This window comes from Bombina bombina, chromosome 1 (genome assembly GCF_027579735.1).
Source record: "Bombina bombina isolate aBomBom1 chromosome 1, aBomBom1.pri, whole genome shotgun sequence".
In the NCBI taxonomy this organism is placed as follows: Eukaryota; Metazoa; Chordata; class Amphibia; order Anura; family Bombinatoridae; genus Bombina; species Bombina bombina.
The window spans coordinates 279,553,071-279,570,648 of record NC_069499.1 but is presented as its reverse complement, the minus strand read 5'-3'; the positions used below and the strand labels follow the sequence as shown (position 1 = coordinate 279,570,648).

General features: G+C 36.0%; 1 protein-coding gene across 1 annotated transcript in view; it reads right to left on the bottom strand.

Moving 5' to 3' along the window:
- DPP10 (dipeptidyl peptidase like 10) overlaps positions 1-17,578 on the bottom strand; it is a gene marked incomplete at its 5' end in the record, with an annotated part of 707,293 nt that overhangs the window by 100,742 nt on the left and 588,973 nt on the right. The window contains 3 exons of the mRNA XM_053698006.1: positions 3,854-3,977; positions 10,234-10,331; positions 11,942-12,096. Of these exons, the coding sequence (XP_053553981.1) occupies positions 3,854-3,977; positions 10,234-10,331; positions 11,942-12,096 (377 nt within the window). The remainder of the gene's footprint in view (positions 1-3,853; positions 3,978-10,233; positions 10,332-11,941; positions 12,097-17,578) is intronic.

Genomic DNA, 17,578 nt, shown 5'->3' with positions numbered 1-17,578 from the left:
CTGATTGAATCAGCCAATCAGATTCAAGTTCAATCCGATTGGCTGATCCAATCAGCCAATCAGATTGAGCTCGCATTCTATTGGCTGTTATTTAATAACTATTCTAACTAGCTAAAATAAATACAAAGTTACCTGTAAAATAAATATAAATCCTAAGATAGCTACAATGTAATTATTAATTATATTGTAGCTATCTTAGGGTTTATTTTACAGGTAAGTATTTAGTTTTAAATAGGAATAATGTATTTAAGTATAGTGTAGTGTTAGGTGTAATTGTAACTTAGGTTAGTTTTTATTTTACAGGTAAATTTCTCTTTATTTTAGCTAGGTAAGCTATTAAATAGTTAATAACTATTTAATAGCTATTGTACCTAGTTAAAATAAATTGAAAGATGCCTGTAAAATAAAAATAAATCCTAAGATAGCTACAATATAATTATTATTTATATTGTAGCTATATTAGGGTTTATTTTAAAGGTATTTAGTTTTAAATAGGATTAATTTAGTTCATAATAGAAATATTATTTAGATTTATTTAATTAATATTTAAGTTAGGGGGTGTTAGGGTTAGTGTTAGACTTAGGTTTAGGGGTTAATAAATTTATTACAGTGGCGGCGGTGTAGTGGGGGCAGGATAGGGGTTAATAAATGTATTATAGGTGGCGATAGTGTAGGGGGGGCAGATTAGGGGTTAATAAATTTAATATAGGTTGCGGCAGGGTCAGGGAGCGGCGGTTTAGGGGTTAAACTATTTATTTATTTGCGGCGAGGTGCGGGATCGGCAGGATAGGGGTTAATAACTTTATTATAGAGGGCGGCGGTATAGGGGGGGCAGGATAGGGGTTACTAGGTATAATGTAGGTGGCGGTGGGCTCCGGGAGCAGCGGTTTTGGGGTTAATACATATATTATAGTTGTGGTGGGCTCCGGGAGCAGCGGTTTAGGGGTTATGTATAGAGTAGCTTGCGGTGGGCTCCGGGAGCAGCGGTTTAGGGGGTAATAACTTTATTTAGTTGCGGCGGTGTAGGGGGGACAGATTAGTGGTGTTTAGACTCGGGGTACATGTTAGGGTGTTAGGTGCAGACATCTCCCATAGGAATCAATGGGATGTCTGGCAGCAGCGAACTTGTACTTTCGCTATGGTCAGACTCCCATTGATTCCTATGGGATCCGCCGCCTCCAGGGTGGCGGTTTGAAAACCAGATACGCTGGGCCGGAAAAGTGCCGAGCGTACCTGCTAGTTTTTTTATAACTAGCAAAAGTAGTCAGATTGTGCCGTACTTGTGTGCGGAACATCTGGAGTGACGTAAGAATCGATCTGTGTCGGACTGAGTCCGGCGGATCGAAGTTTACGTCACAAAATTCTACTTTTGCCGGTCTCTAGCCTTTGATAACTAAGGCGAATCAGCCTCGCCACAAATACGCTGCGGAATTCCAGCGTATTTGAGGTTGACGGCTTGATAACTAGGCCCCTATATGTCTTCATCAACTATTTTGTTCATTGTTGCAGATAATATATAGCATTTTATTATGCAGTCGTTTTTTTAATGTATTATCATTAAGAAATTGGTGTTCCAGTGCTGAAAAATAAAGGTATTCTTTTGTATTCTGAGGCTTTTTCATGTAAAAAATATTTTTAACAAGCGCTTTTACATTTGCATACTATGAATATGAGTTTAGTGTTACTTATTTGTTATGAAAATAAAAACGTTGATATAGTTATTAGCTGATAAAATTGTATATTCTGGGTTAAAAAAATCTCTCACTTGCAGGCTTTAAAAGGAAATTAAACCCCCCAATTTCCTTTTGTGATTCAGATAGAGCATGTCATTTTAAACAACTTTCCAATTCATTTCTATTTTGGAAAGCAATGCACTACTGGGAGCTAGCTACTGACTGCACAGATCTGTCTCTTATTATTTGCTCACCTGATGTGTGCAGCTAGCTCCCAGTAGTGCATTGTGTCTTGTTCAACAAAGGATTTTAAGAGAACAAAACATTTTTTTTAATAGAAGTTAATTGGAAAGTTGTTTAAAATGTTATTTCACACAGGAAACAGCTGCACATACGATCCTGCAATTCTTTATTGGGAAAAAGCAGGTAAAAAGTACACACGAAAACCTCAGGAGGGAGACTCCGTCTCTACTATAAAATGTTATACTCTATCTGAATCATGAAAGAATTTTGAGTTTTATGTCCCTTAAGGTAACATAAGTGAAACAATGTACTGTAACACATGAATATTTTATAGATGTCATTAGTATCTATTCAGACTTCTTATTAAAACAAAAAACAATTAAACCGTTTTACTACATTTTATTCCAACACTTTAACAATGGACATTGCTCCAGGTTGACAGAAACCAGTGTCCTGTTTTTATGCCAGAAGAACAGTCATAAAATCTGAGACACAAGTTTTTAATCTTGTGTTTATAAATAGAAAATGATAATTGTATTTAAAACAAGCTGTATATTAAAGTGAGAGTAAACAGCTTGTAATTACATTTCTGTTGTGCTGCTGTAGAACAACATATCAGCCAAGGGTTAATGTTTTAAAAACTTATGAACATCCTTTTTACTGCAATTATTTATCAATAGCCAAACTCCACCCACTATTTACCTAATTTGGAGGAGCCAATCTGGGCTTTAGTTGGCAGTGAACAAGGCTAGCCCTGGCTATAATGTTAGTATAGTGTGCATTGTTTAGCAGTTGTTATCTCAGAAAGCCAAATAGGGAAAGATATATAACAGAGTTAAAGGATAGATTTAGCAAGCAGGGGATGCTGCAATCTACCCCTGTAGTTTCAAGTTCCCCTGAAACATAAGACATGAAAATGTAAATCTAGAATCTTCAGGTTAAATTCTTAAAGGGACAGTATACTGTAAAATAGTTTTTCCCTTAATGTGTTTACAATTGCTTTTTTTACCAACTGCAGAGTAAAAAATGTATGAAAATTAGCTTTTTAAGGTTTATTTCTGTATATTAAAGCTCTGATTTTGTGTTTTGAAGCCACAGCCTAATAAAATAGGTTGAGCTTGTAGGTATAATCAGATCTCATTACTGTATCACATTGTGCAAATATACCTGCTTCTTTATCTTATATCTGTCCTTAAAACAATCACCAATACTTTGAGAGAACAATGGAAAATCAACATTTTATTACCTTATCTCTGCTATATCGCACTGGGAGTGTAATTTCTTCTGCTGGCTGTGTTTACAAAGCTTATCTATAGCTGGTATGCGCGGCCACAAACTTTCAGAATAGGTGGGGATACCACATGCTAAATTAACTATTTCAAATGCCAATATAAGGGTAAAGGAGCTACTTGTAAATAATTTAATACACTCCAGCAGGTAAAGTGGATCATTGGGAACAAATTAAAGGGGAGAACATTTTTGAGTAAACTGTCCCTTTAATAATCCAAAGGGGACAATATAAAATTATTATATCCTTATTTTATAATTAAAAAAAATAAAAACTCCAAATTTTATACTACAGTGCATGTGCAAGGTAATTGGGCTCAGCAACCTTTGTTTTGGAGCTAACCATATCTATTTCTTCATAGACATTAAAATACATGGGAGATGCTTAAACTGCTGCAGAACTGTGATAATAATACAGTGTTGGTTTAACACATTACATATCATGTCAGATGCAATCACACTTGCACATGACTAATTCTGTCACACACATAATCACATTTATGTTACCAAACAACTAACCACACATTTAATCACACTGACATTTATGTAACTGATTATGTTACATGTGTCATTTCCCTCACATTACAAGTTAACTGATTCTACATCACAACACTCTGCACATCTAGTTCTAAGAGTTTAATGGCACTTACTTTGCTGCATGCCCCTGTGGTGGTTTCACACACTGTTAGGATTGAAACATTTTGCAGTCGGTTTAACCATCTCACTGCTGTTCTGGTGTTACTGATCCATTTCACCATTGTGATATAAAAATCTCTAAAGAGAAAATAAGAGAAAAAATATTGTGACAAACAACTCGTCCAATTTTTTTTCTCTGTGCACACATCATATTCGATAGATAGATAGATAGATAGATAGATAGATAGATATATTAGATAGACAAACAGAGACAGATATATATATATATATATATATATATATATATATATATATAGATATAGATAGATTAGATAAACAAACAGAGACAGATAGATTAGATAGATTAGATAGATTAGATTAGATAGATAGATTAGATAGATAAATTAGATAGATAAATAAGATATATAAATTAGATAGGTATATTAGATAGACAGATAGATTAGATTGATAGATAGATAGATTAGATAGAAATGTTAGATATATTAGATAGATAGATAGATAGATAGATAGATAGATGATAGATAAATTAGATAGATATATTAGATAGACAGACAGAGACAGATAGATTAGATAGATTGATAGATAGATAGATTAGTTAGAACGATTAAATAGATAGATTAGATAGATTGGATAGATTAATTGATTGATTTTGCTAAACAAATGGCAAAAAGGTAATGTATTTTTTAGATGAGATGCAATAATGTCTACAGGTTTATGAGAATGAAGCTCAGGGACCTTACTTGTGCGTCAATAACTAAACTTCAGAGAGATAGCGAATTGCAAACTATGTCACAGAAATAAAAGGGCTTTGTATCTTTCATCATGAAAGGGATTCTCACAGTCAGTTGTTTCATTTTGAGTCCTTCATAACTTTAGAAGATAATTACAAATAACTAGTAACTTACTTAAAAAAAAGGTTTATTTTTAATTTTCATTAAAGGGCTTTGAACACCAAAAATTGTCTTTTGTGATTCAGACTGAACATACAATTTTTAAAGTTTCCAATGTATTTCTATTACAATAAACTCCCTCCTTGACCCACTGCAATCTGTATTTCTTCCCCATCACTCCACGGAGACAGCAATCGTTAAGATTACCAATGTCCTACTTACAGCAAAATCCAAAGGCCACTTCTCTTTGCTTATCTTTCTTGATCTGTCTGCAGCCTTTGATACTGTTGACCACCCTCTTTTGCTCCAAGCCCTCCAATCCTTCCGCATTTGTGACACAGCCCTCTTGTTATTCTCTTTCTATCTGTCTAACCGTACCTTTAGTGTAGCCTTCTCTGGGACTTCCTCTATCCCGCTACCACTTTCTGTTGGGGTACCGCAAGGCTCTGTCCTTGGTCCCCTTCTCTTTTCAATCTACATGTCATCATTAAGGTTCCCTAATATAGTCCCATATCTTTTGTATGTCGACAACACCCAAATCTACCTCTCTGCACCAGACCTATCTCCTTCCTTGCTAACCTGTGTCACTAGCTGTCTTTATTACATCTCTTCCTGGATGTCCTCTCACAACCTTAAGCTAAATCTCTCCAAAACTGAGCTCCTTATTTTCCCCCCTTCTTCCAAAATCTCCACCCCCAATCTCTCTATAACTGTCGACAACTCCATCCCTACCCCGCATGCCCGATGTCTTGGGGTCACATTTGATTCAGATCTTTCTTTCACTCCACACATTCAGTCCTTGACTAAATCCTGCAGCTTCCACCTTAAAAACATCTCTAAAATGGGACATTTCCTTACACAAGACACAACTAAGATTTAAATCCACTCTCTCATCCTTTCCTGCCTCGACTACTACAATGCCATCCTCTCTGGTCTCCCCAGCTGCTGCCTAGCTCCTTTGCAACCCATAATGAATGCCTCTGCCAGGCTCATCTTCCTTACACGTCACTCTTCATCTACTACACCTCTCTGCCAATTTGATTTGGACACTTTAATATAATATATATTTTTTCACATATATTTTTTCACATATTTTTCACAATATGATTTTTTATTTTAATTTTTGATTTTTATATATTTTTGAATTTTTCGCAATTTTTGGCCATTTTTTTACTGTATTTTCCACAGTTTCACACCTTTTATTGCACATGTATTTCTATAACATTGAATCAGATTGTATTGTATTTTATCTGAACAGTTTTTGACCTGACATAATATATATGTGAGAGCGACCAATCCTGAGTCACTATTTTTACTTACATTTTTTTTATATAAGTTTTTAATATAAATAAATTGTTATGAGCATTTTGAAACTACCAGTTCCTATACTTATTTGTCTATATAGAAAGATCAACTGTAGGTGTAATATATTATATATTATTATATATACCATTGTCAATATCACCCTCCTTTTCAGTCAGCTTTGTTCCTGATTTATCCTGTTTTATATATACTTTAGCCAACTTTCCCTTTTTCGGTACTTTGAATCCAAGATCCAGTTAGGGGGTCTTTTATAGTGTAGCCTGTATATATAAATAAATCTAGGCACAGTTCTCTACAACCACATACATCTGTATTGTCATTGGTTCATCATCTGTTTAGCTAGGTCCCAGTAGTGCATTAAAGGGGTCAATCACAATCTGTTTTCTACAACATTCACTTTTAAAAGTCATGGGGATTTTTGTAGATATATAATTTGATTATCTTTTCTAATGGATTGTGATGGACCCCATAGTTATAAAATGCTCTTACTTATTAGAGAATAATCTTTTTGCACTTGTATGTACCATAAAAAAATGTATATATATATATATATATATATATATATATATACGCTCACACACACACATATATATATACAGGGAGTGCAGAATTATTAGGCAAGTTGTATTTTTGAGGATTAATTTTATTATTGAACAACAACCATGTTCTCAATGAACCCAAAAAACTCATTAATATCAAAGCTGAATAGTTTTGGAAGTAGTTTTTAATTTGTTTTTAGTTTTAGCTATTTTAGGGGGATATCTGTGTGTGCAGGTGACTATTACTGTGCATAATTATTAGGCAACTTAACAAAAAACAAATATATACCCATTTCAATTATTTATTTTTACCAGTGAAACCAATATAACATTTCAACATTCACAAATATACATTTCTGACATTCAGAAACAAAACAAAAACAAATCAGTGACCAATATAGCCACCTTTCTTTGCAAGGAAACTCAAAAGCCTGCCATCCATGGATTCTGTCAGTGTTTTGATCTGTTCACCATCAACATTGCGTGCAGCAGCAACCACAGCCTCCCAGACACTGTTCAGAGAGGTGTACTGTTTTCGCTCCTTGTAAATCTCACATTTGATGATGGACCACAGGTTCTCAATGGGGTTCAGATCAGGTGAAGAAGGAGGCCATGTCATTAGATTTTCTTCTTTTATACCCTTTCTTGCCAGCCACGCTGTGGAGTACTTGGACGCGTGTGATGGAGCATTGTCCTGCATGAAAATCATGTTTTTCTTGAAGGATGCAGACTTCTTCCTGTACCACTGCTTGAAGAAGGTGTCTTCCAGAAACTGGCAGTAGGACTGGGAGTTGAGCTTGACTCCATCCTCAACCCGAAAAGGCCCCACAAGCTCATCTTTGATGATACCAGCCCAAACCAGTACTCCACCTCCACCTTGCTGGCGTCTGAGTCGGACTGGAGCTCTCTGCCCTTTACCAATCCAGCCACGGGCCCATCCATCTGGCCAATCAAGACTCACTCTCATTTCATCAGTCCATAAAACCTTAGAAAAATCAGTCTTGAGATATTTCTTGGCACAGTCTTGACATTTCAGCTTGTGTGTCTTGTTCAGTGGTGGTCGTCTTTCAGCCTTTCTTACCTTGGCCATGTCTCTGAGTATTGCACACCTTGCGCTTTTGGGCACTCCAGTGATGTTGCAGCTCTGAAATATGGCCAGTTATTTTGCACCTTGGTTTTTCCACACGCTTCTTGCGACCCTGTTGACTATTTTGAATGAAACGCTTGATTGTTTCGATGATCACGCTTCAGAAGCTTTGCAATTTTAAGAGTGCTGCATCCCTCTGCAAGATATCTCACTATTTTTGACTTTTCTGAGCCTGTCAAGTCCTTCTTTTGACCCATTTTGCCAAAGGAAAGGAAGTTGCCTAATAATTATGCACACCTGATATAGGGTGTTGATGTCATTAGACCACACCCCTTCTCATTACAGAGATGCACATCACCTAATATGCTTAATTGGTAGTAGGCTTTCGAGCCTATACAGCTTGGAGTAAGACAACATGCATAAAGAGGATGATGTGGTCAAAATACTCATTTGCCTAATAATTCTGCACTCCCTGTATACACTCACACACACACACACATATATATATACATATATATATATATATACACTCACACACACACATATACAGGGCTTGACATTCCCAATAATAGCAGACAAGTAAGAAATTGCAGCTTGTGTGTAAAATTTGATATGTGTAATATGTTAAAGGCGCCTAAAAAATATATGAAATAGTGATGTGTCACTAAAAAATCGTATATCCCTCTCTAAGGACAACGAATAAAGATATATATAAAATTATTCACGTGAATACCCAACTATAAATGTGGGATCTTGAAGTGCAATTATAAAAACAATATCACTGCTGATCAAGCAAACATAATTGTTAAATATTGTGATCAAAAAATATTAAATATAAATATATGTGATACAGCTTAAAAATAAACACATATGCAGCAAAGATGTATTATAACAATGCTTTAAAAGCAATGTGATATGATAAGGCAATGCCTAAATGAGCAAAGACATAGGTAAGATATTCTTCAAACCACAAATACAGTCCCCATCAGAGTATTCCAAACGAAAGACACCCTTGAGTTTGATAAAGGAGACAGTCTCAAATGGCCAATTGATTCCGTGTAGAAAAAAGGCAGCAATCTTCTTCCAAAGTTGTTTGACAAAAACAAGCAGGAATCTAGAAATAGTGGAAAAAGCAGAGAAGAAGGCGCCACAATAGTGCTCTATCAATGGGGTAATAAAGTCACGCACAAGTCAAATGTGAACTTACGAGATCCAAAGCACTTGAGAAGTGCCAAAGGTGCGGGCTGAACTATTAAAGCTGTCCAGCGAGCTTTCCTCTTAGTAAGAGTTGTTAGCGACAGTCTCATAGTCGTCAGTCCTGGACCACCGTATTTCGGTATCAATAAAAGTATCAGCAAATGTACCCAGTGAAAGGATAAATAAAATAAAGCTCGTGATGTCAGTATAAAATCAACTTATTTTATTGTTGAAACACAACGCGTTTTCACAACGCAGGTATCAGACACCTGATGAAACGGTCGGAGGACCGGGAAACGCGTTGTGTTTCAACAATAAAATAAGTTGATTTTATACTGACATCACAAGCTTTATTTTATTTATCCTTTAACTGGGTACATTTGCTGATACTTTTATTGATACCGAAATACGGTGGTCCAGGACTGACGACTACGAGACTGTAGCTAACAACTCTTGCTGAGAGGAAATCTCGCTGGACAGCTTTAATAGTTCAGCCCGCACCTGTGGCACTTATCAAGTGCTTTGGATCTCGTAAGTTCACATTTGACTTGTGCGTGACTTTATTACCCCATTGATAGAGCACTATTGTGGCGCCTTCTTCTCTGCTTTTTCCACTATTGTGTAAAATTTGACTTTCTCCTATCTTTTAAAGGACATGAAACCAAAATGTTTTTCTTTCATGATTCAGGTAGAGCATGCAGTTTTAAACAACTTTCTAATTGACTTCTATTTTCACATTTTCTTTGTTCTCTTGGTATCTTGGGAAAGCAGGGTAGTAAACTCAGGAGTGTTCATGTGTCTGAAGCATTGCATGACAGCAGTTTCATAAGAATGTTATCCATCTGCAAGAGCACTAGATGCAGCACTATTTCCCGCATGTAGTGTTCCAGATGCCTATCTAGATATCTCTTCAACACAGAATAACATGGGAACAAAGGAAATTTCACAACAAAAGTGAATTGGAAACTGTTTAAAATTTGTATGTTCTAATAATTGTACCTTTTACCCCTGACTAGTAAACTATAGTGATATTTTTCCACCATTGTGTGTATATATATATTATACAACATGTTGAATTGCAGATCATAGTTTGCACTAGTACTGCTATCCTCCTGAATCTGTTCCATTGCTAAAATGTGTATTTTTCTATACAGGACCCAATGATGTATTCAGTGTTGCAGAACATTGTAACACTTTACAAATAAATAAGGATTATTATTATTATTTTCCCTCATATTATACACTAATTGCATGCTTTTTGGGTGATGAGGCAACTACAAGACATTTTTTTTCATTTCAATTAAGAAATATTTGAAATCACATGATGCAGTTATTACCTGTTCCTTAGGCTGTCAGGAGGTACAAGTTCCAGTGTATGAGTCGGTCCATATAGATTTGCCACAAATAGTTTAACTGTAGGGTTAGTTTGTCCAGCCTTATAAAGAAAACAAAATGTTATTGTAGCATTTCCAGTCATTAAATTTAATACATGAGTTTGTACCAATTTGTTTCAGATTTGTAATCCAAAGTCATATCCAAGATGTATCACGTCACAACCTTAACCCCTGCTCTAAGTTTCCTAGTATTTTGAAAGATAAGTTATAATTGTCTTGTTCTTCTTAAAGGGACAGTGTACTGTTAAATTGGTTTACTGTGTTTCTAATACTTGTTATGCCTGCTGCAAAGTATAAAATATATGCAACATTGCTTCTTTGTGTTTATTTTTGTGTATTAAATAGCTGATTTTGTTCGGTGACACCACATCCCCTTAAAATGGGACGAGCTTGCAGGGAAATCAGATACTCTTATTTTATCATTTTCTATATACACACATGCTTCCACATCTTATCTTTATCTCTATACCAAAGCCCAATGATTAGAAAGAACATTTAAAAATCAACATTTATTACTTATCTTTCCTACCTTTGCGAGTGTAATTTCTTCTGCTGGCTATGCTTACTTACATAGCTTTTCTATAGTCACTACTTAAGTATTAACATTTTCAGTATAGGTGCAGATACCAAAGGCAACAGCTATTTCAAATGCAAAAATAAAGACAAATGAGCTATTTGTAAACAATTCAATACACTCCAGCACGTAAAATGGATAATTGAGGATTAAAGGGAAGGACTATTCATATTCCTCCCTGCACATCCTGCAGCATGTGTTATTTTTGTCCTGTATTTTAAGGGATGGGTGGCAACCCTAATATACAGTATGGGGGGCTGAACCATGTCACTGACTTCTGTGGTCACCTACTGGGGCGGGTAGGGTCAGGCCAGCCATCTCACCGGCAGATTACAGACTGTGTCACTAACTCACTATATACAGTACTGGTGGGTTAAACAGTGTCACTATATACAGTAATAGGGGGTCAGACCATCTCCCAGACTATGGGCAGGTACCTCCTTTTGCAGACGTAGTCTGATTCACATTTTTGTTTTCTGTGTTAAATGTAAAAAAAAATAAAAAAATAAAATAAAAATAAAGATATGTAGCAAATCCCCCCTTTTATTTTTTTTTGGGGGGTGGGGGGGGGCTTCTTAGATTTTTGCACCTGGGCCCTGTGGTTTCTGGCAAGAGACTAAACAAATGTTAAAGTATTGTACTGACACCCAGCCATTTACCTGGGCCTACTGTCTCACTACTATTATTGCACCATTTTCATACTACAAAACCAAAGTTTTTCATAGATTGTCTACGTTTATAATAAATAATAATGTTTTTGTGGACTTCATCTGTGTGTTTTGTGATGTTGTGTTATTTGGTTGCTGCAATCAACTTAATATCCAATATATTTTTATTATGGTTCTTTCTAATTATTTGTAGTACATTATGGCTTTGTGCTATTGCTACTAGATTAAAGTATGCTGTTATAAAAATGCTATAGCTTGCTTTATATTATTCCTCAGAGTCTTCACTGGCAACACATTTAATAAGTACATTCATTATCTGCCTTGTACAACATAGGTCATTGCTTCATTATTTTCCTCTGTGCTTTACTAGTCAGGGTACAGGCAAAATATTAATCTGGGGTTTGCTTACCTTGGGATATGGAAATTGCTTTCCTTTGGGATACAAGCTTCCAGTGAACTGAGGAATAACCATATTGGGTACCAACGTGTCATCTATCATTAGGAAAGCCAACCTCTCTCCATCTGGGGACCACCAGTGAGCAATATGAGTGCGCAGGACCTCCTCTATAACAATATCAGAAATACAGAGGGAAGAAGATAATAAACTGAATTATGCATTGGTTCATAAGCCTTGGCCCTCTTTTGACTATAAGCTCTCTAAATCAAGTTAAATAAATATTAATTTTCTCAGTGCTGTACGTTAAAATTATAGATTTTGGTTTACCGTACCAAATTATTATAACACCAATTACTATAAATTAACTAGAGAAAATACAGTGCACATATAAAACATGGAAATAGTCTAAAGTTTTAATATGCAAGGAAACATTAAAAATCATTTTAACCATATGAAACAGAAGTGGTTAATTTTGTTTTTTTAGAAATGGTAAATAAAGAAAATACCATAACTAATTTTAGTGCAATATTGTACAGCATGTCCCATGAGATGCTGTGTACATCTAGGTTATATTGCTAATGAACACAAATGCTCAGCCCTATCTCGCCATTGTTTGGAGGTGAACAATAGAAATGTGTCATCCTATAAGTGGCAAGCAATAGAGGCTATTAAAACCCCAACAAAAGGGGGTGATAGAACCAAGATACTATCACGTCAAGAAGTGTATTGGATTTTAAAACTTGGCTTAGAGTTTAATATTATTAATTGTTGTAGTTATTATTAGTAATGTTTAGGTCATCTAGGGATATAGTGTTCTGCCATACCTATCTTAGTAACAATGTGAGCGTTTAAAATTCAACATAAAAATATATATGTTTATTGCTCTTTTGTATTCCCAAAATTCATAAATTCCATTTATCATTGAGGTTGGAATACTGAATAGTAAAGAGCAATTTATGAGCACATAAAATGGGTTAAACTTAATGTGTAAATGTTCATCCAATGATATTGTGTCTACGTCTTTTTTAAAGAATAAACAGCTCAGCTGAACATCAGGTGTATGATTATGACATGTAGCCTGAAAAATTTAAGACATGCTCTGTACACACTTTTGACTCTTCAATCGACTTTTAACCTTTTGTATTGCTTTTTTACAGAGCTATTGCTTGTTTTTTTGTTTTCCCTGGGCTTAACCATGTATCACTTACATTTTTTTTTCTTTCATGATTCAGATGGAGCATGCAATTTTTTTTTTTTTTAAATCTTTATTTTCATCCAACATTTACAGAACACATATCTTATACACAAAAAGAGTACAACAGGACGGCAATAATATAGATAGAAAAGAGCCATTTCTAATACGAAAGTTAATTACTAAGTTGGCCCATTGCTCACTTTCATTTCCCTACGTATCAACAACACCTCTGCTGTTTTAGGCCTAGATTTGGAGTTTGGCGTTAGCCGTGAAAACCAGCGTTAGAGGCCCCTAACGCTGGTTTCTTACGGACTCTGGTATTTCAGTTACCGACACTCAAAAATCACTCAACGCTCAAATTTCTACCGACACCTCAGACCCAGTAGTAAACATATACCGACAAAATAAACATTCACGAATCACAAAACAAATATTACACAAAGTACACTTACACTCATACAAACACTACACTATGTTTATTTTTAAGATTTAATAATTTTTCATCCGAATACAAATGATCAAAGGTGCGAGATCTCGGGTGTTAGAAAAAAAACTACACAAATCCATTTTCCCATTGACTTACATTGACACACGGGAAAAGACCCTCATATACCTACATCTAACTAATAACATTATCACAAATATACACTCATCGATGCATACAAACAATATACACCACATGACATACAAAAAATATTTATTTATTACAAAAAGAACACGATTTAGTTACTTTTTCACACAAGCTCATGACGTCACTCACTTTACGAGGAAAACCAGTCTTAGAAAAAAAAATTGACTAAATTTTAGAGCCTCCATTGACTTCTATTGGGAAGACGTGCTCGTGCACGCGAAACCCACATTTCCCTAATGCACGCAAATAGCGTAGACCGAAAAACTCCAAATACCAGCGCTAGAAAATACATACTTTTATGCGTTAGACCCAGCTATGATAAATAGATCAAGAAATTACTATTTCCCTATGGTGGGTTTATGGATTTTAATTATTGAATATTCACAACACCATTAAATTGTTTCAGACTTTTCTATTACATCAACTACAAATCAACATCACTAGTAACAAACTTTTTGTTATCAAAATATTACATTTAAACGGACACAAAAATAATGTAAACTTTTCTGGATTCACAAACACTACACAATGGGAAACAATACTAATTTACCTTTATTATTGCATTTTAGTTATTCAACTCATATGCTTGCAGCAACAGCATATCTACATAGGCTTAACACATGATCAGTCATGGATGCACATACATTACTTTTAACATTCACTCATACATGTGCATTCAAATGATGGGGGAAAAACACATTACATTCTCTCTAGGAATCACAAAACACAACATATGGATTTTACTGTACTTTTAACATCATGATTCCATCACCAGAAACCATTAGGAATTACGTACAACAAGAACATCATTACACCAGATTACAGATGTCACTTTATGGGAAGGAACAACAATGCCAGACCGCTATATAGAAGTCAGCATATGTGGGACACAATCACAATATATACGTATATGTACATAACACGCATCACCCATCACGCAACCACAAAGCACACATTTAGATTTTATTCAGCACACAATAACAATGTAGCACAATACAACAACACAATGAGGATTTCAGAACTACATAGGCAGGTTAATAATATCATGACGTCATTAGAAGATTCAACCATACACATCACAGATTCACGACTGTACCGCCCCTTTCGGAACTTTAACACTCAATACTACAATACAACATATACGTAAACAACAGTTTGGAACAGCATTATTAGGGAGATTTGAATGGGACAATTAATAAATATTGTCAGATCGCAAATCCCTTATATATATAATACTACAGATGACAGCCGGAAGTTATTCAGCATTAGTGCGATTTGAAAGGGACGCATACAATATTGACAGCTCGGCAATCACTTATATATACAATACTACAGATGACAGCCGGAAGTTATTCAGTATTAGTGCCATTTGAATGGGACGCATACAATATTGACTGCTCGGCAATCACTTATATATACAATACTACAGATGGCAGACGGGAAGTTCTGAATTCTTATGGCGATTTGAAAGGGACGCATACAATATTGACAGCTCGGCAATCACTTATATATACAATACTACAGATGACAGCCGGAAGCTATTCAGTATTAGTGCCATTTGAATGGGACGCATACAATATTGACTGCTCGGCAATCACTTATATATACAATACTACAGATGGCAGACGGGAAGTTCTGAATTCTTATTGCGATTTGAAAGGGACGCATACAATATTGACAGCTCGGCAATCACTTATATATACAATACTACAGATGACAGCCGGAAGTTATTCAGTATTAGTGCCATTTGAATGGGATGCATACAATATTGACTGCTCGGCAATCACTTATATATACAATACTACAGATGGCAGACGGGAAGTTCTGAATTATTATTGCGATTTGAAAGGGACGCATACAATATTGACAGCTCGGCAATCACTTATATATACAATACTACAGATGGCAGATGGGAAGTTCTGAATTATTATTGCGATTTGAAAGGGACGCATACCATATTGACAGCTCGGCAATCACTTATATATACAATACTACAGATGGCAGACGGGAAGTTCTGAATTATTATTGCGATTTTAAAGGGACGCATACAATATTGACAGCTCGGCAATCACTTATATATACAATACTACAGATGGCAGACGGGAAGTTCTGAATTATTATTGCGATTTGAAAGGGACGCATACAATATTGACAGCTCGGCAATCACTTATATATACAATACTACAAATGGCAGACGGGAAGTTCTGAATTATTATTGCGATTTTAAAGGGACGCATACAATATTGACAGCTCGGCAATCACTTATATATGCAATACTACAGATGGCAGACGGGAAGTTCTGAATTATTATTGCGATTTTAAAGGGACGCATACAATATTGACAGCTCGGCAATCACTTATATATACAATACTACAGATGGCAGACGGGAAGTTCTGAATTATTATTGCGATTTTAAAGGGACGCATACAATATTGACAGCTCGGCAATCACTTATATATACACAATACTACAGATGGCAGACGGGAAGTTCTGAATTATTATTGTGATTTTAAAGGGACACATACAATATTGACAGCTCGCAAATCACTTATATAAACAATACTACAGATGGCAGATGTTAATTTATCGTTTACAAACAATATTGCAGCAACATTGATCGATCACATTCGATGCACATTATACACAACTATGCACTTTCATTCATGTTAGCCTGGACGTGTGCTTGTTACTATAAGATCGCGTTTCATAAATATTGATTACGCATATGATCAAACATTACAAACATGCACTGTATGTGTGATATTTGACACTTTCACATTGAGATTCATTGTTGGAAAACAACATTTCAGCAAACAACCAAAAAACGCCCACTGTGAAAGCATTCGCGCCGCTCACATACAAACAAGTGAATACAATTAGCAATCATTACAAACTCACTACCATTGGACTAATTGTACTATAAATCCCCCAAACAACCTGGCCAATGCATCACTTGTGATCCACATCAGATCAAGTGCATACCTTGTTACGCTGTTTTGAAAGATGGATGACGATGACATGGTAGACGCTGCTGGTGCTGCTATTGGCGAACTAGCTGTTGGTCGAATCAGGCAGCCTCAGCGGCTCAGACTGAGACGAAGGGGTCGTCTGGTTCGAGGTCCTCCTGTCTACAGGGTGAGACCCACCTTGGAAAACATGAGCAACTTTGAGGTTTATGATAAGTATCGGCTCAATCGCGAACAGCTCATTGGCCTTTACGATCTTCTTAAACCTCATTTGGAGCCACGTATAAGAATAAGGACTGCTGTTCCCGCCATGAGTAAGATGCTAAGTTGTCTATACGTCCTGGCCTCCGGGAGTTTTCAATCCGGAGAACTGTACATGCATGGCCTGGCTCAAGGTACATTCTCTGTGGTGTTTGATAACTTTCTGGACGCCATGGTACGTATCAGTAAGCAATACATAGGATTCCCACAGAATGATGGTGATTGGAGGCGCCTGAAGCGGGAATTCTTTGATATTGCTGAATTGCCCAATGTCTTGGGAGCCATAGATTGTACCCACATTGCGCTGCGTGCTCCAGTTGATGACTTGCCCTTCAGAAATCGCAAACATTTTCATAGCCTCATTGTGCAGTATGTTTGTGATGCACAGATGAGGATTATGCATGTGTGTGCGAATTTTGGAGGGGCTAGTCATGATGCCCGCATCCTCTCTCTGTCGTCCCTGTGGAGACCGTTTGAGGAAAGACAAATGCCCCCTGGTTATCTCGTTGGTGAGTATTTGTGCACAACATGGTTAATTAGTTTTACAATTGCCACTGTAGTTTTAAAATGTTAGCGTAATGTTCAGCTATAGGAT